General features: G+C 41.7%; 1 protein-coding gene across 1 annotated transcript in view; it reads right to left on the reverse strand.

Moving 5' to 3' along the window:
- The window catches only part of PLCG2 (phospholipase C gamma 2), a gene marked incomplete at its 5' end in the record, with an annotated part of 57,145 nt that extends 42,835 nt beyond the window's left edge, over window positions 1–14,310 (reverse strand). Inside the window, one exon of the mRNA XM_084294897.1 lies at window positions 14,115–14,310. Coding sequence (XP_084151023.1) covers window positions 14,115–14,310 — 196 coding nt within the window. The remainder of the gene's footprint in view (window positions 1–14,114) is intronic.
- Between the last annotated feature and the right edge of the window lie 10,979 nt (window positions 14,311–25,289).

Here is a 25,289-nt window from a genome sequence, read left to right on the forward strand (position 1 = left end):
GAATGAAGAGTGAAGAAAAACATTTCACGGCTGCTCTTGAAATGTGTTTATCAGAGCCAGCAAGATCCAAGGAAAATAACTGAGGGTTTCTGTTCATGCATTTAAGAACACCACAAGATTAAAACTAAGTGTAAAATGAGCACCTCGTCACAGTTAATAATGCACAATGAACAAGCAACTCAGCTGCTAACAGGGTGTGAGGAGCTGAATGCTGGTTAGATCTTGGGCCCGCGTACCATTGGGTTTCTATGAAACTAATGTGGAAAGGAGGGAGACACTAGCAAGGATGTTTATCAAATTAATTCATCTAGGAATTTTTTATTCTTTACAAAGAATTCCAAACCAAACTTTCCACCTGATGCTCCTTATTCCTTGTCATTAAACAATTTGTCTTGGTAAAACAGGGCTTCAAAGGTCAACTTGAACTTTTCCTAGAACACAAACATCTTTCTTGAACTTGTTTTTCCTAATGTGATTATCTTCAAGATAGAGCGCATCTAACATCTCAACCTCCATGGTTCAGTCACTCTCCCAAACCATGAAACCATCTCCTAAGATCTGCATATCTAGATGGACAAGGCCTCTAAATTTAAGCGTAAACTTTTAAAATAAATTAATGACAGAACAACAAATGAACTACAGCCTAATGGTGGCTCACATCCTCTGACAAACCCAGAGCGTCACTTAGATCCCTAGCAGTGTATCTGGATATCCATCCCAAAATGCCAGCATCTGAAAAAGAAGGTGTAAGCCCAGCAATCCACGTTAGTACCAGCAGAGAAGGATCAGGCTGCAGAAATAGAAAATACCTAAGTGGGTAAGCTGCAATAAATGACACAGGACTGTACACCACACTGGCTCATGCTAGTTACAGGCAATTATAACACCAGCCATCTCTTCCTTCCCTTCACCCAACAAGTTTATACTGAGAAACGCAGGTGTAACTTGAAAGTGAAGCCTACCTTTCATTTCACACTCCCATAAATCCATGTATATCAAACACCACACCACAAAGACCCCCTCAAAGCGTAAACTATAAGCAGCGATAAGAGATTTCACAACCTGCACTGCTGTTGTCACTTCGAGTGGCTCTTACCTCATACTGACCTCTGAAACAAACACACAGCCTTGCCTAATGTCTTCCCTCAGTTACATGTACGCTCGCTACACTTCATTTCCTTGACTTATAACCTTTCAACCCTACCATCCCATTCCCACATGGGAATACACGTGTATACACACATCCACACTCAAGGACTTTTGCACACCCAGATTTCACAGTGGTAACTGCTATTCTTATGTTCCTGTTTTACTCATGCTGCTTTACAGACCGGACCATGAGTCTTAGTCTTACACTAAGCTCTGCTGGCCCCCCAAGTACGCTACAATCACCCTCCATGCAGTGCCCATGGCATCTGGAAGAGCTGATCCCAACTGAACTGGGAAAGGAAGAGCCAGGAAAAGCTGCAACATGTTTCGGGCTCAGATTAGTAAATCAACTGCACCAACTCAGCCGTTACTCAGCTGTTACACAGTTACTGTGACCTTTTTATAATAAAATCAAAATGCAGCTTCATGCCTGTGCCAGAACGACCAGCACAGTGCCTCGGCCACTCCATCTTCTTACCGCCTTGATGTTCTGGAGCCTATCTACTCTATTCCACATAAAAATCACAGAGCCATTTGCTCACCTGACTTCATGGACAGATATTCCCGGGGCCTGATACATCTGAAGAAAGCACAGATCTGGACATACACAGGTTGAAAAGTGTAAAATCAAGTAAAGCAGTCTTGTGAGTGTGGTTTCCATAGAACTGTACAAAATTACTGCATTTCCCAAGGAAACATAAATCAAATATGCTCTGTAGAGAAGCTGACTCTAGCTTCTCTAGCTGACCCAGCAAGATGAGGAGGATGCTCCCAATGTATTCATTAAGGTGCTGAAGATGACACTGGTGACAATCAGGAAAACCTACAATGCTAGTTTACATTTCATCCATTCTTTTATGTGGTTATTTCCATGAGTTAAAAGAATCTTCTTGGCAGCCTCATCAGTCATCTATTAATTCTGACAACTCCCTCGAGCAGACTTTAACTAGACCAGACCCCAAGGCACCTTTCATTACTATCCTGTCTCAGGCTCTGATCTGGGTGTGCAGTTTTCACTACCTTCCTGGCACTTTAGAGCCTGCAGCCGCTGAACTTCTGCTCTTGAGATGTGGTGTGCAAATCAGTTAATTCAATGGATCATTACACCACTACACGGCTACTTCCCAAAGACTGCACAGATTGGAAAGCAGCGAGCAATTTAGAGTGCCTGCTAGAGCTCTTTACTGCCATAAACTTCACAATAAACCTTTGATCCTCAGCATCTCCACTGATCTCCATTCAAATAACTTGGCAGCAGAAATCGCATTCAGTCCCAACGTTTTAACTGTGAATCCCCGTTACCTTCCCTTCAGGAGGCAGATGGCAAAACACAACTTGGATTCCACTACGGCTGGTGCTGGGCAAGCTCAGCAGAAGACAAGACGTAAGGCAAGTGCAGCTAGTGAACGAACAGAACTGCAGAAAACACAACATTGCTGCATACAACAACGCTGCTGATCATTCCGCCTCTGCCCCAGCGCTCACCCACCACCCATCATCTGCAGGGAGCAGCCAAGCAGACAACTGGATGAAGGAAAAGCCCCTGCTTAAAACCAGCCAACACCAACAGCAGAACAGCAATATGTTAGCTGGAAGTGCCCACGTAAATTGACTGTTGTCAGGCATGCTTGCATAGATAGACTTTACCAAAGTCAGATAATTTGATGCTGTAAAGTCAAGAGAACTGTGTATAAATGGGATAAGCCTTACAGGCTGACAATCTAGCAAGGTATCCTTGGCAGAAGAGTCATGACTAGCAGTGTTACAGTTCATCTGGGACTAGCAGTATGGAGTAGAGTCCTGTAAGATAAGGCTCCTGATTGCAAGTCCAAAGGCTGCAGGAGATTTTCATTGTCTGTAGCCACAAAGAACGGTCAGATCAGTTATGTACATAGTGGAGCAGGAGAATAAAAAGTTTACAGAGAGATTCAAAGGATGCTTGTAGTGTCAGAAATCAGGCCATGATCATTATTTACTTCATTAGGTATTTTCAGTAGCAGTCCCCAGAAGTCTTACAGAGAAGCTACTGGCAACGTTTCAGAAAGGAAAATAAGGGACTGATCATCCAAATGGTGCGGACCGAGACACAGAGGTGGGCATTGTCTACATGAGTGTCTTCACATTTTCATGCGTGTATATAGTTACATTCTGCACAAAGACTTCAAAACCAGTTTTTGAAACCTACATCCCTCCTAAAAAAAAAAAAAAAAAAAAAAAGAAAAAAAAGAAAACAATTTGCATTACAAAATATTCCAAAGAGGGTTTCATTTCAGAAAGGCAGAAACTGCCTCCTGCAACACAGACTATGTGCAAATGAGCCCCCAGTGAATGAAGAAAGCCTTCAGTCTCCTTTTGCAAATGCACTTCACAGCGGTTTGTAAGGACAATGGCTTTAGTCTCACCTCTGCAGAATTAAAGATTAACTATACAAGGTGTGTCTTAACAGCCTGTTTTATTCAAAACAGCAGTGAAACACGGATCAAGTGCAATCTACAGGGAAAAAGGTGAGGCTTGTCTCAGAGAAAGGCAAAGTCATATGAAGGCAAAAATCTGCAGCAGGTGAGAACAGATGTGGTATGGAAAGTGATCCAGCTCGTACAAACGGTGAAATTTAATCAGACATTCAGTGGCCCAAGGAAGTCGTTACAGGTAAGCCACAAAAATATCTGCAGATTTACAAGGATGCAACGTGAGAAATGGTGCGGTGCATCTTGAGAAAGCACACGTGGCTGCCTTTCCAAGGGGTCCTCTGGGACTGAGCCGCGTGACTGGCAGAAGCTGTAGCTTGGTGTACCACTTAAACCAGCAGGCTTTTAAGTAATCAGGCCACACAGAGCTGCCATGCACAGTAACAACAAATTGCCATCTTATCAATTACAGCTATCTTTTGAATTGACAACTTCTCACTAGACTGCTCAGCAAAGCAGCGACATATTATGGCCCTTCCCAGTTTAAGGGGCACTAAATTGAAGGGGCCTTAAACCTCAAAGGGCTATTGGTTTCATATTAGAAATTAAAAAGCATCTTCAGAAAATGAGGTTAGGGTAAAGTTTATATACGTGCCCATAAAACTTTACATTCTACTTCCCAAAACAAAACAAGAAAGTTGCCACACAAAACTTTGACTTTGGGGAAAATCTACTGGAGCATCCACATCTTCCCCTCACTTTCATCAACCACATTCGTGGTGCACAGGTCTGCAAAGTGCTCTAGATTGGATCCCCATTTCACTGGCTGGCCACGTCAGGAAGTCTGGTCACTAAGTTAGCGTTAAACACTGCAAAAGCGAGCTGCTGAAGTGAAGACATGATTTGAAAACAGCTAAAGGCTACGCACATTCTTTTTTTCATTTAACCACAAAAACTAGGCTCTAAATACTCAGCTGAAGACTTACACAAAGATCCCCTAGTAAGATCTGAAACACACCAGTTTCAAAACAGAAAAGGGTGAATTTTAGTGTCCCTTTGAAAAGATATTCTGCAAAGAGTAAGAAGTAGATTCACTTTTGCAATGACACGTTAACAGTTTACAGAATACAAAATAGAAAGAAAAAGACAGAATAAGGACCTGGAGTGTTCAATGTGAGTTAAGTTTATTTCTTCTGTTTATTTATGATTGCCTGAGACAGTCAGAAAATTCAGACAGGAAAAAAAAAATGATAGCAATTATTTAAAAAAAAAAAAGTCACTACTAGAAAGGTCAAGCTATCTGAGCATTAGCAAGGTCAAGTCTGACATTCAAGTCAAAAGGAGCAGGTATTTCTCAGCAGAATACATAGATATTCATTACTTGTCCCAGAAAGGCACAAATGCTATAGAAGTTTATATCATTTTCTCCAAAGGCAAAGAAATAAAGTTTTCCACAAGAGAGAAAGTTCATATTGACATTCAAATTTAGATATTTAAATTACTTAGATGTTTAGTTTCATGGGGAAAAAATCCCTCAACTAAGTTTAAGAATGTAAGCCACTTTCATAAACAGTCTTTTAGGTGCTTGGGTTTTAATTTAAAAAAAAAATAAAATAAGAATGAAATTCCTAATGAATCTGACAGCTGAAAGGATGCCCAGAACCACAATGTGCTCTCTTTGGCAGGTCATTTTAGCCAGGATTTTAAAAGCAAAATCAGAAAAAAATAATTTAGGGGATAACATGCTGCAGGATAACATTCACAAAATACAAAAAGATCTCAATAAATAAACACCCTGTTAGCTACAACAGCACCACCTGTGACAACATACCTAAGACTGCCATTACATTAGTTACACGTCCCTGCATTTTACCTCTCCCTGCAAACTGCACGTGGACTGATCGGCTCCTAGTATCTACATGACTAGGTTATAGATGCTCTGCCGCTCCAATGAGTTTCGATCATTATCCAGGTGCAACGTTTTGCAGTAATGTGGTTTCTACTTGGCAGCATAACAGTCTGAAAACACACGGTGCAATCTTGCAGATCGAGAAAAAACAGAATCAAAACTTGTGAGTGCTGTTATGTGTACAATGTGCACTTACTAAGTTAGTTCTTTGTTTCTTGCACTCCCTTTCTTAATATATCCCTGGAAGATGAAAATTACACTTGTACTTACAGATTTTTAAGATGACTAATTCTGTACAAATCTCTTGAGCAGGAAGTAAATCTCAAGTGATTTTTAACAGTCTCTGATAATTCTTTCTACTTTCATACGTCAGACACATTATTAGTAACACTAAATGAATCTAAGAAGGCAAATGTATTTAAGAAGTGGGCCACAGTCATTTTGTTCACAAACTCTGGAAAAAATTGCAGGAAAGAAGCAGAAGAGAGATAACATGAAATTAGCCACTCTAGTGGCCTAAAATAAAATGTTAGGCACTATCAGTCATATCTTTTGATTAAAAATGAAAAAAGGTATATTAGTGCAGCAGGACTATCTTATACATCTGGACTGAAGAAAAAAGAAACAGTTACTACATGTTATACTGAAGCATACCCATTAGCATTAAAAGCCTCAATTTAAACAGGCTCAGGCCCTGTGCTTCATAATTTTGCCACTTCGTTAAAAAGAAAAAAAAGTAATCAACAAAGAGAAATTATCTACAGAAATATGTATGCTTGCATTACAGAGAAGCAGACATTTACACAGTCAGCGAAGGCACCACACACTTCTCAGAGCACAATTCTCCTGGCTGTGAATCATCACTTAACACCCAGATTGATGGAAGAGTATGCAGAAACTTGCATATTTTCCCATGACTAATCAGACTCCAGTCACCACAGACTTTCCCTTAATTCTCCTTGAAGACTTGACATCTGACAAAGAACGAGGTATCTGTTACAGCTCACCTTCCTGAAGACCTACAACGTGCCAAGTGCTTGCTCTACCAGCTTAGATACCATAACATCTGTGGGGCTTAGTCTACTCATGTGCATATAAACTTCTATATCTTGATACAAGAAAATTTGGGAAATGTTGTTTGGTAGCACTGGAGTGTGCTCTAAGTCAGCAGATGCAGGTGCCCCAGTCATGCCTCTTAGCAGAGGACAGACTTCAGCAGTTCCTGCTCGCAGCTCCTTCCCCTCCGCCTTTCCCTGCTGTCCAGCAGTTCCCCCACCACTGTCTCAGCTCCAACAGGACAGTTGTTTGTGGGCCGTGTGGTATCCTAGCAAAGAAACAGCACAGCAGAGCCGCTGACATGGAGGCAGAAGTGATCCCCAGAAGCCACCATGAGTACAACATCGAGCCGTCGCAGGCTGGCTATGCAGTAGAAGTGGGGAGAAATAGCAGAGGGTGTGACCCAGGGGCCACTGCACAGCCCCATGCAGTTGTAAAGGGCTCATATGCAATAAAAATACACAGCAGAACCATAGGAAGTGACATGCTGAGCAACACGTTGCAGTAAGTTACACTCGTACTTGTGTAAGTCACGGCTTCACAGCCAGGCATACAGCACACATTGTCTCCAAGAGGAAAATCCATCGCAAATTAAACAATTCCTTCCATACCAGGAAACCTAAGCTTCCTTTTTTGGTGTGTTGATAAAGCAAACATTAGTTTAGTTCTGTTCTAGTTACCAAGACAAGTACTTCTTAAATTGCAAACCCATGAACTTCCAATGGTCAGTAACAGCCACGGGTAAATAAATGCTCCACAGCCATGTCCTGCTGGGTCCCACCTGGACTAGGACAGCACTAGAAGGAGAACACATTTCCCCACCACATGCTTTCCCCGCTATACAATTGTGGTTACCAAATTTCTTCTCTAGAAACGGGCAGCTTCTCAATCAGGCTGTGGAGGGAGTGGCTGGGGACTGTGGTCAACCCTTGATTTCTAGGAGGCTTGCTTATTTTTCCTGGAAATAGAAGGAAAAGTCCCCTTGACCCCATGAACACTGCATCCGAGTCACCAGCCTTTCATCAAGCCAGCATATCTACAAGGCAGTACTTCTGCAGTGCTTACCAAACCTACTTCTTGTTCATGAAAGGACCAGACTTCTACTGAAAAAATGGCAGGGGCTCCACTGCAATAAAAGGTAGGGTGTGTACAATGAAATACAAATGAAATTCTGAGCACCATGAGCAGCCCCATGGCCCACCTAGCAAACACCGGGTTATCTTTATAGCTTAAAATGATGGAGGACAAGGCAGAATAGAGGGAAATGCCATTTGTAAGCAGAAGGCAGAAGAAGCAGCCCCGACATTTTGTAGCCAGTACCTACAAGTGTTTCCCTTGGATGATCTTAGAGCTATTAGGGCATCTAAAATGTCTCTCTGTATAGAACAATAGCAAGATGACTAAAAGAAGCCCAAGCATGGGTGAACACAGTCAGATCTAGCTCAGATCTGCTTCCCTCAATTATTTGCATAGCTCTCTGCAGACCCCGGTAAGGATGCACATGTTGTTGGCATTAATTTTAATACTCTAATGAAATCCTGCGTGCTAAACATCTGTGATTAAAACTCTGTGAAAAGCTGCACTGCTCCCCTCTACCTATTTTGGTTTTGTACAATGGGTTGTGTTGGACCCAGGTGAACCCAGGGAAGGCAGATACAAGGTACTCCGCAATCTTAGTAGATGACATTAAAAAAAACAGCAGCACTGGGAACCTTCCTGGCCTCCACTATACCTAGAAAATGCTCTGGTACAGGCAGCCCCTCTCCTTCCATCGCTCATCTTTCCCTTTCATTTAGAAGGAAACTTGGAGCTCTCATAAAATGGAAAATGTAGACAAATTTTATTTACTTTTTTTCTTGAAAGGTGCTCAAGTACTAGACTATTCAGACATTACAGGCTGAAAAGAAAGACACCCCAAAGTCACTTAATCTGTTTGGTCCTACAGCATGTTATATTTTACACATTGTAAGCAGAATCACCTGAGACCCAAGAAACAGATTGTACAAGAGGATCCGAGTTTTCTTTCACAGAGCAAAATCTACTGTCTTCAGCAAGTCTGATTGGCTTGGAGAAGTTCAACAGCTACCTTGTCCTCCTGAAAATGGAGATAGCACCCGAGAACTCCCTTGGCTTGAGGAACTCTTGGCAGCAAAGCTGTAGAGGAAAGAAAGACTGTGCATGCACAGGTTACTCAACCTATCAGGACAACGCAGAGGAAGAAGTGTGCACAGCCACTATCTGGTTGCTCCTTCCCCTCTTGCAGGTGGGCAGGGAGGACTGGCACAAACAGAGGAGCTGGTACTCAATGCTCCCTATCCCCCTTGAGGCACAACAATGAGATCCCCACACGGTGTGTTTTGCACTGTCCAAGTTGTAAAGCTAGAACAAAGCACCAGCTAAAATAAGACCCTGTGTTTGCAAAATTAAGGATGTAGCAGCACTTCCAGACTGAAGTAAATCCCAAGCAAAAACAAAGTGACCAAGGCCCTCAGCTGCTTTGTTAAAGTCAGCGGACTCTGGGACATGCATTAGCTGAAAATTTGGCTCCTTGATCTACTGTTGAAACTGTGTATCCTTGCTAAAGGACACAAACAACCTGTACTATTTCACTGGGAGTTAAATACAGAAGTTTCTCACTAGTTCCTTTTTGCTAGAAAATCCCTTCTGTATATGGTGACTCAGGTCTTTCGGAAGGTCAAAGTAAAATCTCCAGTACTCAGGCATTGCGTGGTCAGAGCCACACGATGGAGATGGGAGAGCATTTAAACCAGCTGTCCTTGCCTCTGTACATCCACACTTGTTAGAGGCCAAAGGCCTGGAACCAGGGGCTTTCTAAAGAAAGGTAGCTCCATTTTAACTTACTCATCTGGAGAAAGACATCTGCACTGAGCAGGAAACAGCCATAATTTTAGCACCTCTTTCACCCTGTTCTGACCATAAAGGCTGACAGCTTTTAAAAGAAAGGAACCCTTCCATGGGTAATGCAATTTAAAGTACATCGTACTGCCACACCGAGAGCCGTGGCATTGCACAAACATTTCTATCAGCATAGATAACCCTACATCTCCCTTGCACAGATCCATTTATTCCAAAACAAAGGGTTTTTTGTTGTTGTTGTTGTTGTTTTATTATTAATGTGAGGCTTAACTTAAATCCTTTCCCAAACAACATTAACCAAACTTGAAAAATGTCCTTGTAATATCCTCAGGGTTCATCCATACCAGGCACTGAGCAGAACCACCTCTGCCCATTTGTTCAGCTGTCTCCAGCGACTTGGACTTGCTGAACCATCCGGTTTTGAGTAGTACCATAATTTTAGCAGCACAGGAACATGGCCCCAGAGAACACAGTACAGATGGATACACTAATCATTTAACACGTCACTGTATATTAGATGTCTGTAAGGTATGAAAACCAACAGCAGTATGAAAGCTTACCAGCTATAGATACAGTAAGCAGCTCTTGGGAAAATTAATATCTGCTGTCTTAGTCCGAGCTAGACCCCACAAAGCATAAAAATAATTTAAGATAATTGTGTCTGAAAGAACAGCAAAGCATTTTTGTACCAACCTTACAGAAGAGCAATATTTATCATCACTGTATCTGCAGGCACAAGCCACTGCTTAAGGATCTATGTAAAAAAATGTCACAACTCCAAAAACGACTCCCCGTTTTAAAACAGCTCTCTTAAGGAAGTCTAACAACTACATTTGTGTGTTCCCAAACAAGCTTTCATTACAGTGAATGAAAGTTAAAAAAAAAAAAAAAAATGACACCTGCATCTCTGCCTCACTTCAGGACGTCTCAGATTTTTCCCACCGTAAATAACACAAAGTACTTCTTTCAGAGACCACACTACTTCACTGAAATCAATGCAGAAGTCTCCTTGATATCCATCCTCGTAACACAGCAGGTGTCTTTCAGCAGTTTATGCTATCAATTTTTTAAGATATTTACTCGTCTCCTCACAATCAAAAGAGCTTTGCATCCCTGCAGTGTAGAGCATTGACCGGCCTACACTATGAGCTGCTCTGGCTTAGAGGAATTTGAGAGCCCTTTACATATTTACAGTTCAACAGCAAGAAATTCAGCATTGTGATACCCCAAACTCATAACACTAGGCAGAGCGGTTAACAGAGAGAGGGGGGGAAAAAAAAGGTTCTTATTTTCCAAAGGAAAGGTATTAGGATACAACATAAAAACTGGTCTCCATCCTCTCTATCAGCTCTTTCTGCATCCAAAACTTAAGAGCTCTCCTTGCTATCTGATTTATGAACACAATTCCCCCAGCAGGTGCAAACGTTCAGTTCTGTGCCTCCTCTAAAGAGCAGGTGCCAAATGAGTTAAAATTGCACACACAACGATCTTCACTCTCTCACCCATGATCAATATTAATTCTTATTGGACTGTAGCACATGGAAATAGCAACCATTAAGATCACATCACAAATGTGTATTGAACAGCAATCTTCTGGATGATTAAAGCACAGAATATTAAGCAACAATATAATACTTGAGATCATACTACCATATCCTTCGCCACTAAATATATATTTTTCAAATGTGTAAGCCTTCTTAGTTCTTATTTTTCACAAAGTCCATACAACCCACCAGTGAATATTTGGGATATTCATACATACATTTAGATACTCTCAAGTGAAAATGATTTTTCTCCCATCACAAAGTTGGTAGCAACTTTTTAGCACAGCTCCAGGGAAATAGAAATTCTTATTCTCCTGTTATTGGTACTCAAGAAGCCCATCCATTTGATTACTACATATGAAAAGTTCAAATCCATATTTTTTCTACTTTTCAAGCAAAAGGGAAGCCCAAGTGTCAGTCAAAAGGAGTAATAATAAAATTTAAAAAAAAAAAGATTTCCTTCCTCTTCAGTAGAAACACTGTCAGCAAGTTAAAGCTGCAGTGACTTTCATTTCAAGCAGATCAGATAGAATTTACCATGAACCAGAACAACACAACAGCAGTTCACATCATACTCTGAAACAATGTCTGAAAATACATCTTGTTTTTGAGAGGGTTCTTTGCTTTGTAAGACAACAGAACAATATTTTGCATATTCATGCTTTGGCGTCTTAACAGCCCCCTGGAAAACAATTACATTCAGGTCTCATTAGAGGACCCCCTCTTTTGTTGCAGAAAATGCAGGTACTTCCAGAATGGAAACGAAGAGCTCCTTCATAGCAACATTTCTTAAACGACATACTCTCATATCTAAAGTTTCCATTAAGTATTTCCACTTAAATATTCCTGAATTTAAAAATACTGCTAAAATACTTGAATTTTCAGGGAGAAAGGCAGATGGCCTTTGGATAAATTGCAGGTCTATAGCTGAATTCCCTGTCCTGGTAACAAGTGCCAGTGTATCTGGAGGCAAGTCATTATCCTGCTGGATCAGCCACGTATAAAGGTCAAATCAAATATTCACCTTTCTTTAAAAGGGTCAAAATCTATACACAGAGCAAGAAATTTAATTATCAGTATGTATTCCTACACACACACGGGATGCTTTGATAAGACTGCAAGTCACGCACTGAAAAAAGCTGGCCCCAAAACCTGGAATGCTCTGGAATACAGACCAGGCTGCTTTAAGTTTAGTCACTTTGTGCAAGTGGCTGTGTTATAGTCTTTAACTACATGATCCCATGTTATTTTTTGCCAGAGGACTCTGAGGCCTCATTAATCCAGCAAGTGGTTATTTTTTATTTTGTTTTAATCTCATTGTTCTGTGCGTCACCCCAGGCTTTACTTGTAAGGTTTATTCAAGCCATGCTCTCATAACTGAATTACTCCCCTCCACACCGGACTTTTTTTGGCACATCTCATTTTGGGATCCGAGCATATCATACTTGCATTCACCCTCATCATTGTAGGAAGGAATAATTACCCTAATTTTACATGACTAACCAGGGCACAGCGAAAGGATGATCCAGAGAACCTGTTAATTAGGGTGTGCAGATCCGATTGCTTTTTCCCAGAACACTATGTATGACCACATTTTCACCACCAATTATAAAAACATTCTCCAGACGAGCAGTCTTTCATTCCACTGCACTAGATTTCCTGTTGCAGGCGCAGCCTTTGCAAAGAACAAGACGGGAACTGGTGGAAATACCAAATAGAAATTTAATGCTCCTAAGTAGCTTGAAGTGAAGTTGCACAGACAATTCAAAAATCATGCATCTTCTCAGTGCTTGTCTTTGCAGCCTTACAGATCAATGTGTTTTTAGCTTACAGTGGATTTATAACAAAAAAAATATATATAGAAAAATCAATAGACGAACTCCATTCTTTCTCCTCAATTTCTTTCACCACACAATGCAGATTTTTCTTCCCACTGAAATTCACATATGACTGTCAAGCCTCCAGAAAAGTAAGAGGCCGCACGGAGAAATATCTGCTTATTCTCCACACCTATGGCCCCTTATCCCCCCACACACTTAATTTAGCCTCAGTCTCTCTCATGTTCCTAACCCCTCTTCCTTCTCTCAGGCATCGATCAACTTATTTCTCACCTAAATTTCAGTCTCTGCTCAGTAAGTTCTAGTCTCACCTCTGAGATTCCCTGTGCTGTAATTATTCCCCCACTACAGTGTACTGGCTCAGCCTTCACTTCTTCACCTCAAAACTCCAAGTTCTTATCACAATTTCAATTCCTAAATTCAACTCCAAACTTCTCGTATTAGCTGAGGGCAACCAGTAAGTGTCAACTCAGACAGATTGTCCAATCCCTTCATAGAGGACAAACACCATTTAGCAACAGCACATAAAATCATGCCCACAAAAATAAAGTTATCAAATGCTCATATGCAACACCTGTAATTACATTATAGAAATGGGAACTGTACAAGCCCCCAAAACTGCAGGTTGAACTTGGTTGACATCAGCCACGTTCAGTAAGAACTGAAAACAAGTTTCACTTTACTCTTGTACCATGGCTTTTGCAGTGCTACGTAGCTTTAAATTCCCCTTCTATTTCCCCACCTAGTTATAAATAGTGGATTTTACCAGTTCAGATATAGGCTAGAGACACTATCAACTCAGGACCTTCAAACAATCTCATATCTCACAGCTTCATCTTCCTAAGTCATTCGTACTTTCCAATAATGATCCTAAGTAATGATTTCTAACCTGAAACAACAATTTCCTTAAGAATATGGGACATTTACTTCAGTTTCCTTGTATTTGGGTGTTTTGATTTTGGGGAGAGAAGGGCAAAAAAGTACTAATTGTTTGGATCTACAAGACATCTCAGTGCTTAATGATGGAAAACAGTTCTCACTCAGTAACACAATTCATAGAACACAAGCATCATCACATTCAAGGATGAAAACTTTGAGAGCAGGGTTTAGGGAAAAAGAACGTTAACCACATGCAAGGGTTAGGTATCTAACTAAGGAGCTGCAGAAGATTCTTCACCTGCATTGCCCCAATTCACCATATTCTTGGCAAGTTACCAGACTATTTTCAGCCAAAAGCTTCATTATGTTAACACAGGCTCATTAAATCAATATTCAACAATTACATTAATTTATTAAGTAACTCCAAGTTCAGGTACGCTTTGAAAATACTCACAGAAACCTTCAATCTTGTCAGCTGTCTTGCTCCATGCCACCTGCCTGGTTTCCATTATGACTTGTATAGTCCTCCTTTCTGGACTGCTCTTCTTAAGACTGAATACTGTCATGACAGTTCCCAGCTCCAAGGTCCTTTTGATCTGGCTTTTCTCATACTCCGGCAGCACCCCATAGTCTATATTCTTTCTGGACATGTTTGTTGTTTTTTTATATCAAACTTTTACAGTTTTCGGTGTGCTGAAAAAAGGCAGAAAAGGGGAAAAAAATCAGTATTTAAAACAGCTTTTTTATTTCCTTATAATTATGTTTGTATAAATTACAGATACATAATAGCTTTAGGTAATAGACCGCCCATTTAAATGCATGGCATATACATGGTGAACGTTAAGGATAAAATGGCAAGGGGCCTGGCAAAGGAGGAACAGTCTTCACAAAGAGAGGTATCAGTGACACTTAAATCTATTTTCTATTAAACATCAAGAGCCAGGTGGAGCTGCCACTGCTCAATTCCTCTGCAAGACCAACGTCCCTCTTCCAGCTGTACCGTGACACTAACTGCTCCTGCAGCCTACTCACACAGCTGTACCCAGCACTCCAAAACAATATAAAGCAAGCTACGTTCCATTTAGCCCAAATACATAAAATCACATTCAAGGATATAATTCCACGTATTCTCTTATGCAAGCACATGTTCAGTAGCATAGATACACCCAGCATTACAAATACAGACTTTCACCTTTAAAAGCTCACTAATATGACATAGAAGTGTGTGACATAAACATGAAGGGGAAAAAAAAATAAAAGGAGACCGGGAAGAAATAGCAAACAGAATTCTACCCGAGTAATTGGACAAAAGAACAATAACTACGAAGAGTACAAAACATAGAAATGCCAGTATAAATAACACCTAGGTTATAACAAATAAATCCTTTACGTTCCAGAGTATCTAAGAATAAACAAAACTAAAGAACATGCTGGAAGCATGAAAATGTGTTCAAACTAAAGCAGAACCCTATTATACACCTCGTCTAAACGAGCAATATTCACCATCTCTGTAGCATTTTCTGATGTGTTTTCTATCCCCTCTCCTAACTAACATTAGGAGAGGGGACAGAAACATAGTGTAAAAGCAATTATACTGCACATATTGTTTTCACGACAACTGTTTATTTCACTCACCAAGACTCCAGCTTTTTCGCAGGTATAACCAGTGCCCAAGGAAGGATTACTTCCTGGGACAGTTAAACAAACAGCTTGTGAACAGTTAGCCAGAAAGGGTACCGAGTACAATTATGAATCGAATCCGCTTCTGCCACATCGAGCAGGTTTTCTTTACTTAAGTGTATCACTGACACATTATACATGCACATCAAATGTGCAATGCAAGTTTAATGCATCACATATTCTGTCTAAATGCACTTTAAACAACAACAACAAAAAATAGCAACAAAAAGTTCATAGCACTAGGAAGCAAAAAAGAATCTCTGAAGTCCGCAAAGAGCAAATACTGGTTTCTCCCCAGGAAAGAGTAACTGTTACTGGTAGATCCAATGTAGAATAGACTCCCTTAAACAAAGTACAAACCCTGATTATATTTATCTTGATTTGAAGACTTCAGGAGTCTCATAAGGCATCAGAAAAAGAATCACTTCAAGCCTACTGAGATCCTTTCAAGTATCAGATCAGCTTTTACTTACCATTTTATAGGGAACTAAATATCATTAAGTCTTTGCTCATGCAGATTTTTTTCTGACAGAGACAGAAGTAGCTCTTTTCAGAAATCACCATTCCTATAAAAGTTTCTTCATTGTTTTCAGGTACTTATAGACTTATGCCCGATAAAAACTTAATGAATTCTATGTTATGCTGAAGTTAAATCTTTAACTCTGGAAACTGAGGGCAATTTAATTTCTGCAACTGTAAAAAATATCTGGAAATCAATTTTGTCCTTAGTATTAACAATCAAGCTATTGATATGGAAAAAGAGGTCTGAAGCACAATCAAAATCATCCTCCTCTCCCCCATTTTTTTTTTATATTCACAATACTATCACCAGACAGTCAAAATACCATCCCTACTGCATCCCAGCTGCAGCAAGTTCGTTGCTCTTCTTGCCCCAACTTATCACAGAAGCATCAACTTGCTGCTTGATGAGAATTCCCAAATCTGAGGAGCCTCAAGGGCTCTGTAGCCCATGTAGCTGTCATCTTTATATTACACCAGGAAGAGCTGTGAAAAAATGCTGATGATTAAGGCCTAGCTGTCCAATGACAAGGTAACACCAGATGCAGTAACATCAGCTTGCGTAAACTCTTACAGCACATGACCGACACGAGAATTTAAACCAGGTGACTGTCTTCTTTAGAACAGTAAAGAAAGTGAAGGGAAAATATGAGTTAAATACAAATACTGGAAGAAACCTTGGCAATGTCTGAAGTATATCAGCTTACGCACTTCTAACACTCCATGGCTATGCCTCTCCTAACAGAGTCTGTTTTTCCTCACCGGTATTTGCATGCATACACTCAGAGCACATCTTGGCACAAAACGGGCAAAAGAGAGACATGCATGCAGCAACTCTCATAAATATTAGCAAGTTTCCGTGCTCTGGTCCCGCCCACATCAAACAGCTAATTACAAGCTTGATTACTTCTCAGCAAGCTTATTTACAAACAGAGTGCCCTGGAACCTGCTTTTTCATCCACGCACAAAGAAGGAAGTGATATCATTTTCGCCCAAGATACCATTTTGCCCATTTTGCTGCCAATCTTTCCCCTTTACCCCATCCCTGAGCAGGACAGGTTTAAGTGAACAGCTGAATGTCCCTGCAGCAGGCACGCTGAGCCACCAGGCACAGCATCCCCTTGGGCTCTCTTCCTCTCCCCTCAGTCCACTACTCTCCATCACAAGCAGTTTCAGTTTCCGTGTTGATAACTAATTTGACCATGCCACTTCTCGCTTCCCCTTCGTAACTTCTTCCAGCCCTCCTCCCCCTCGCCCCATGTCACGGGCTCCTGACATGCTCTTCACTCTCTTTTCTGCTCTTTCTCATTAATACCACAAAGCCGTCTTTCAACATCGTGTCACCAACTGCTTTCAGTCCCATCTGTCAGACTTTGAAGCTGCCCGGTGCAATCTTTCTAATCCCTTTTAAAATTCTACCACTTCAGTAAACACTTTTTTTTTTCTCAAGCTAACAGAAAAGCAAACAACAGTCCCTCCTTACCTGCAGCAAGGCCTCTTCTGCATAGCCCACACTGAACCTGAAGTTCCTCTAGAGCAGGAACCATGCCTTACTCCCTGTTTTGCAAAGCATTGTACAGGTTATGTCATGTTTAATATCTATGAGCTTGTTACTGTGTAAGAAAAGGGTACTTTGTTTTCCTACTGGTACTGAAAAATATATGTATGTACACGTCAATCCTACAACTGAGAACTTTGGACAACTTTTAAGGGTTGTAAGCAATGGCGTATTTTAGTCAGAATGTAACGGATCCTTTTTGACCCCCTGGGACCAGTCAGATTAACATAGAAATTATCAGGGCCTTGCATCTCACAAGATAGCCACAGTCATCTCGTCTTACATTTGTTTTTTCTGTTATTACAGTGACTTATAATAACAGAAGTGCAAGGAGCAAAAAATAAAGTTACAAATCTTTGAACGGTGCCTGGCTTTCAAAAAGGAGAAAGCAAATAAAAGAAACCTAGTGTTCTCATTTTGCTCCCTCATCAAGAATTGTAGTGAAACAAATATGTTGTGATTGGAACAACATTTAACCATTTCAGTAATACTGCACAGCAACAATAAAACTCAACAATAAAACTCAACTTGTAAATGGATATTTTTTTTCAGGAGAATATAACAAAACATACATATGCTGAGCCTGTTGCAGTACAAGTTTTAGCTGTAAAATGAAGCATACCTTACAGCAACATCAAAAAGAATTTCTAAATATAGCTGCTTAATAAAAGGCGATGAAGCATTTTTGAGAGCTCAGTCCCCTACTGCAAAGGAACTGCCTTTCAGAGGTGGCTTCTTAAACAGTTTCCGCTGAATATAATATACTGGACTTCCCCTTTTAAAGTAGCTCTTCCTTCTTAAAAGAGAGTGAATGCTGTTTTTAGTCTACCTTACATTCTAAGCCAGGTTCTAAACTTACTCTGAAACAATACTGCGGCTGAGGATACCTACTTCATCAGTAAACAGGTGAAAAAATATCACAGCATTTTGTCAACCTACATGACCATTCCTTTATTGTTCCAGCTACCTGTTCCAGTTTGGGAGTAACTTGGAAGGAACACCACAGGAAGCTTCCTAGCGGTGAAACACACCAGACCTCCCAGAAGAGCTCAAGGAAGCCCTTCATTGCCTTTTCAGTATTGAGAGTCTTCTTAGACCTACACATGGGTGCCCCCAAGCCTTCTTACACTCATCACTGCACAAATATTTGAATCTACAATATTTCTGTCCATTCACTCAGCAGAACGCCATTATAACCCCCATCAACACAGTATCTGGATACCTCTACACCAGAGGAGCATGAGCTACAGGACACCTTTGAGTGAAATAAAAGCAATGCTGCTCTTCTACAGAACTACTGACACCTAAAGCAGGGAGGTCCAGCATCATTCAAATGATTCAACGAGTGATCCAGTCATCATGTAAACATGCCACAAACTGTAGTTTAGACACAGATACATTACTTTACTTTTGACTGTAAGCACCACAGGTGTGAAAATATTGGTATCCTGTATGCCACGCAGAATTGGGACCATTTGTTACTTTTTGCGTTGTGACACAGGAGCAATTTCTACATTGTCTTTTACCAAAGAACCTGAATACTTTGAACTAAAGTCGGAAAGGCTCATTGCAAGGAAACAAGCGAACACAGACATGGAAATCGACCATTTCCGTCCACCCCCAAAGCTGCATATTTAGTTTTCCTTCATTACAGTACTCCTGAATTTCAAAAGCAAACCCTTTCTGAAGATCATCTACAGTTCTTGCCTAGCAGACATCTGATAGAGCAGGGAAAGAGAGGAAAAACTGAGAAAAGTCAAATCACAAAGGTACAGGTTGGCAAAGAACATCTCATCTGAGCACTGCTGAACCCCCACTCTTAGCTCCGACCTTAGGACACAGCAGGTGCCTTCCTGCACCAGGTGGCCCAAGAAGTGCAATCTGAAGGCAGACCCTGGTCAGTTGCTGTTTTCCCCCACGCTCTGTGCACCAAAACCTCAATTTCTACAAGACCTGCTGCATCCTTGGCCCCTCACTCTGCCTTCAGGCGCATTTCGGACACCGCCTCACCACAGCACCACCACCACGGGTACCCACGACTCCACTAATTAACAGCAATCAACGCACGGCTCTTCGCAGGGGGGCTTCCCTCCTCACCCCTGGACCCCCATCAGACACCCACCACGGCTGAGAAGGTTTCCTCCTTCCCTCCTTCCCTAGCCAGCCTGCAGCAGGCAGCGTCCAGCCGCAAGGTGCAGGCAGGCAGCGTCCCCTCTGCCAACCTCCCCCTGTCCCCTTCGCCCCAAAGCCGCCTCCCTGCCCTCGCCCACCTCCTCTCCGCCCTCCTCTCCCCTCCCCGCGGCCGCCCGCCCCCTCACCTGCCGCGGGGAGCAGCCCCCCGCCGCCACCACAGCCACCACAGCCGCCCTGCCCACCCCGAGCCCACCTGCTGGAGGGGCCGGTGGCTGTCCGGGAGGTGGCGGTGCCGGTGTCGCCGCGCCCCGCCGGGGCTCCCACTTCTGCTTCTGCCCGAAGCGGGAAGAGGCGGGGCGCCGCCGGCCACCTACTGGCGTACTGCCCCTCAGGGCGTCCCCTGCCTGCCTGAGGAGAAGGAGAAGGGGCTCGGTCCCGTCCCTCCTCGCCCCCCCTGCTTCCACCTCCCCCGTGGACCAGCTCCCTGCTGCCGCCTCCCCTCAGGGCCGTGCCCTTGTCCCCTTCAGCCGCCCCTGTCCCCCTCGCCGTGCCCCCGTTCGAGGCCTTGTTGCCGAAGCCCCTGTGAGAAGCAGGTGCTTGTGTGCCCTAGGTGATCATTAACCCATCACAGTTTTCATGAAGTGCTCAAAGCTCCGTGCAATTCCTGCTCGCGATGATCTTTCGAGCCTGCGGTAGCAGGAAGCCGCAGAAGCAGGGATATGAAGTTGACGCACTCGGCTGCTCCTCAAACAAACCAAAAAAAAATGCCTAGGAAGCAAAACTAGAGATGGCACAGTGTTTGCAAGGAACGGATCTCCCCATTCTGCCCATACAGAGGAAGTTGTGGACAATTTGGCAAGGGCCACGCCATGTTGCTGTGGCAAAATCCATATTCCACGTGCTGCTTTCCAAACACAGGTTAAGTCTATTAGAGAGAGCTCTTCAGCTGCTGTCCTTCCAACCCTGGTAGCTGGCAAAAAAAAAGGATTGAAAAGGACATGCCTCTTAGCAGTCAGACTTGGAATCAGATCTAATCTACTGACAAGAGAAATGTTTTCAAGAATTTCTGTCAGCTTCATAAATGGTTGAACAGTAGTCAAACACTATCTTACTCAGTAAAACTTATTAATAATTCTACCCTATGCATGCCAAAGCTACTGAAGCAATCTAATATCTGGAATGGGGTATCAACAAGAAGTTCTACAACACCAAAAGCAATGCTACAAAAATGCTTAGCTCGGAAAGAGAAAGAAAAAAATGTTCCTTGTATCCAGCAAAAGCTGTAAGTAGCAATTTGGGAAACTCTTCCCAAAGACAAGCTAACAAATACTTGCCATAGGTAAAAGCATCAAAAGATTTCAAATGAGTATGACTCAGGACCAGAAACTGATGAATGCATTCGAAACACCACCACCACAAAAGGAAAAAAAAATAAAGTAAAACCTGATTATCTGTGAAAGGATTATTTTAAATGCAAAATAAAAATGTGACAATTATAATCTTGTCATTGTTCACTGTTTCATGAGCCATCTTGCTGTAGACTCTTCAGATTTTTCCAGGTGCCAGACCTGGGAAATGTTTCTTTATAATATGTGATGTAGTTACAAGTTCACAGAACATCTTACAGGAGACATGACACTAAAAGAATGAGAATAGCAGAATATGTATCAATCATATCAACATGTCTCCCAAAGTTTGTTTTTAGCTCTTGATCATTAAAACCTGGAGTGTTTTATATTGAAGCTGCCTTTGAAATTATATGAATGGCAACAGAATGCTAGCATCAAGTGGCCAACTTCCCCAGCTGCAAAAGCTGAATACCAGAACATTCATACGACCCAAGCCACAAGGCACATACCATACACCACAGAGAGCTACAGGGTGCGGGTGATCCCAGGCATTTTACAGGCAGGAGATAACAGAATTCTTTGAATCCCATCTGTCAGATGCAGTGTTAATCTGGATACGTTGGCAGTGAATCTAAGTTTCAGCAAATATCAGCCTCAGCAGCCCCTCCTTCTACTGCTTCACTAGTACCAAGTCTCCTCACCAGTCATATGGCATAGCTGCAGCAGAGGAACCACCCTTGAGCAACCCACAAGCCACAAAGGCACGGAGTTGACCATCTTTATGATATTCAGAGTCTTTGCTGCAGAAGTTAAGCAGGGCTGCAAAACATACCAGACTTAGGTCTAGACATACTTCGGTGTGGTTGAGCCTCAGTGGTGCCCTGGAAGACTACAACCTACCAATTCAAAGCATTTCTGGCGCAACCTTAGGTTTCACTGATAAAACTTTCTTGAAGCTGGAGAGTTGTGAGACAGTCAAAGGAAATATGTATGTGGAAGAAAATCAGCTTCAGTGGAGATCATAACACTGAATTCCAAAAATTGCTGATTGTAACAAAATCTTGGACATATAGATGGGATAACCAATCCTCATAAACAAAACAAAACAAAACAAACAAACAAGAAAACAAACAAAAACACTATAAGAGTGACTCAGAAACATCAGCTATTGCTCAGCACATCCAGTACACTAGAAGTAAGAGTACTCAGATTCCCTCACAATCACAGCAGAAGATTCAAAGTCACTGTCAGAATCAGCAGCTCCTGCCATCCAACTTTCAAACCTTGAAAGTGGGACCTCCCAAGTGGACAACAGAATTCCCTGTAAAGAGTATGGACCTTGCAGTCACAGATAATTATCAGGTGGCATGGTCAGTCCTTGTTTTTTCTAACAAAAAAAAAAATTGTTTATACATGTGGGCTGGGAAGAGTTGTGGGGAAATTTGTCCTTTGAGTTGAAGAGTCTGACCCCAGAAAAGCCTGTGTGTTTAAAAGGTTAACCACTAGAATATTTTTTCTTTTTTTTTTTTTTTTTTCAGCTTAACCTTCTTTTGATAATTTAAAAAGGTTCTTCACATTGTTAAATATAACCAAAATTCATACTGTAAGATCCAAAGAGAGTTTTCAGTTGTGAGTACATTTTTTCATGTCAGTCATAAATCCCCCAAAAAAGTGAATTTATAGGGTTGACATTGACACTTTCTTAATTACAGCATTAGTAGCTTCAACCCTGTCTTATTGTCATATTTGGTAATGAAGTGTTGATTACTTCCCTGAAGAATAAACAAGGCACAAAAGAGGATCACAGGCCTGGCAAGACAGCCTCATGGATAGAATAAATAATGGTCACAAAACTGGTGCCATTTCCTCACAGGAGCTACAAAGAAAATAAAGCTTTTGTGTAGAGGATAAAAGTTGAATAGCTTTATCCCATCAATCCCCACTTGTAAGAAATACTAAAGAGCCATTGGGCATGAGGAACAAATATTTTAGAGACTGTCACTGATAAGAGTATCTAGTCTAAGTATTTGCTCACCATCAGAGTACTTGAACTCCTTGGCAGGAGTGCATAGCCTCAGCTAGATTTTCCGGTTTGAGCTGCAAAACCTATAAGCGGAGGTTTTTCATAGAGAAAAGTTATTTTTCAAGCTTTTCTTTTATGAACTTTTCCTCTGCAGGACTCTGAAACAGACTCTAAACCTGTTGCCAAGAGAACTTGCACACCACCATACCAGGATTACACGTCAATCCAATTCCCTGTCAGAAAGCAAGTGCCAGTTTGTGAGGGGAGAAATCTGTGATCACTAAGGACTGGCTTGTTCTTTTATAGCTTCTCTTCATAAAGTCATCTATTTTGTCCAAGTTCTTCCCTGGCCATACAAAATGAAGTTGTTTAAGTACAGAGCCTAGTAACCAAGGCTAGTTCTAGACTGGAGGTTGCTTGCAGTGGCCTAGCAGGCATTGCCCAGCTGGCCTGTTCTAGAACCTTCAGCTATGGCAGGAAGCCTTGATCAAGTTGTAATCATCACCTTTAGTGTCTCAAAGCACCTTTGTAGCTGAATCCGATCTCAGAATATTGTCCAGCTGCAGGAGCACAACTCAAGCAATGAACTTTCCAGATGAGCCAGCCTCAAACATGTTCATGCCATCTGACAAAACAACAGCCTCAGCACATCTTCACAACATAGAGGGGTTTGGACTCCTTGCGAAGTGCATTTATTTAAAAAAAAAAAAAAAAAAAGTGAAAGTGTTCTAGTGTTTACTTGGCTTCATTCTTGTCATATTTTCTTTTTAATCTTGGTAAATTATTGTCACAGTCACAATATTTAAAGTAAATATTGATTTAAAATAAACTAAAGTAGCTAACAGAAAACCTTACATGAAGGAATGGATGCTGTGCGTGTAAGTGGCAGTCCTGTTGCCTGCTGTGATGTTTGCCTGAGTCCTAAAACATTCAACCACTTCTCACTTAACTCACCTTGTCCCTTGTTACTTGCAGACATCATGTTAAAAAAAAAACATGAAAAATTACTGTCCTAAAAACTTGGTAGAATAATACCCCTTGGCATTTCTGAAACAATTTTCATTTATACATGTCAAAACAATTTTAAAAAGGAATAGAAATCATCATTTCATCATTTCACATTTTCAAAGGAATCAAGGCCCACCCAGAGAGTGAGGAGGTTTACCAGAGATCTCACAGCAGCAGCAAGCCTAGGGCAGAACGTCTTCCAGGTTTAATACTAGTGACCCGTCTTAGGAATGCTAATTCCTCATAGCAAAACTAGCTATTCCAGGAAAAAAAAGAAAAAAGAAAAAAAAAAAACACTTTTCATTTCTCAGAACAACATTTTTTTTAAAAAAGTTTCAGTTTAGCAGAAACTCTTGTCATGTGATTTGGGATGATCAATCAAAAACTAAAAATAGATGTGAGAACATGTGAATTAAATGTGGTTTTTCTGTACACATAATAGCTAGCTAACTGTTCACTCAGTGTCTTGGACTGGTTTTGCCAGCTGTGCATAACACCAGTGTATTTATAGGGCCTGCAGTTACACCTTCAGATGAAACATGAAGTACTACAGTCACTGCATCCACAGCAGCACAATGCCAGCAGCTCTTCACCAGCACCGCTGAGAGAGAGCAATTCTGCCTTACCAAGGCCTCAGCAGAACAAAGCTGCAGGAGACTCAGCAGGGAACCAGGTAAACTTTCCGTCTATGCTTTTTAAGCCAATCAAATGAAAATCCTTCAGAAAAAGAATGTGACTGCAGGTGAACAACAACAAGAAAAAGCATTTGGCAATATTTTTCAACTAGGTGAATTGCCACTCAGCAAGAAAAAGTCCAGATCTTCCCTCTAGTTATCTTCCAGCCTTTCATTTTTCCCCACTGCAGAGCAGCACCACAGGTGAGCTCAGGAGAGCAAAGCACTCTGTTATGATGTGCTGTAGCCTCCTGCTCTCACTCGTCATCCCTTCAAGCTCAGAGAGGTGGAAAGATGCACGACTTCAGGCAGGCCAGGCACGGCGATGAGCAAGGCTAGACTGGAGCGTTTCACCACTGCTCTGAACTGAAGTCACAGGTGCCGTGGTGGGACCATACAGCGTGCTGTGACGACGGGAGGAACAAACCGAGCACTGCTGCAACGTGCTCTCTCGCTGATCACTTCCCATTTTCCTCTCATTCTGCTAAGTACTTCTTAACATTGGCTTAGCTGCTGTGGGTGGAAGTTCTTCTGGGACCATTAGACAGATGTAGCCCTAGTCTTTTTCTACTCTACACATGGCTGATTGCAGGGATTTATTATAGTCTAAGGCCTTCCCTCCAGGCACACAGGAAGGGAGGAGAAGTTTCTTGCATCAGTGCTCACTCATGCAAAGATCAGCTTT

The sequence above is a fragment of the Netta rufina genome (assembly GCF_964035555.1).
Source record: "Netta rufina genome assembly, chromosome: 13".
Classification (NCBI taxonomy): domain Eukaryota; kingdom Metazoa; phylum Chordata; class Aves; order Anseriformes; family Anatidae; genus Netta; species Netta rufina.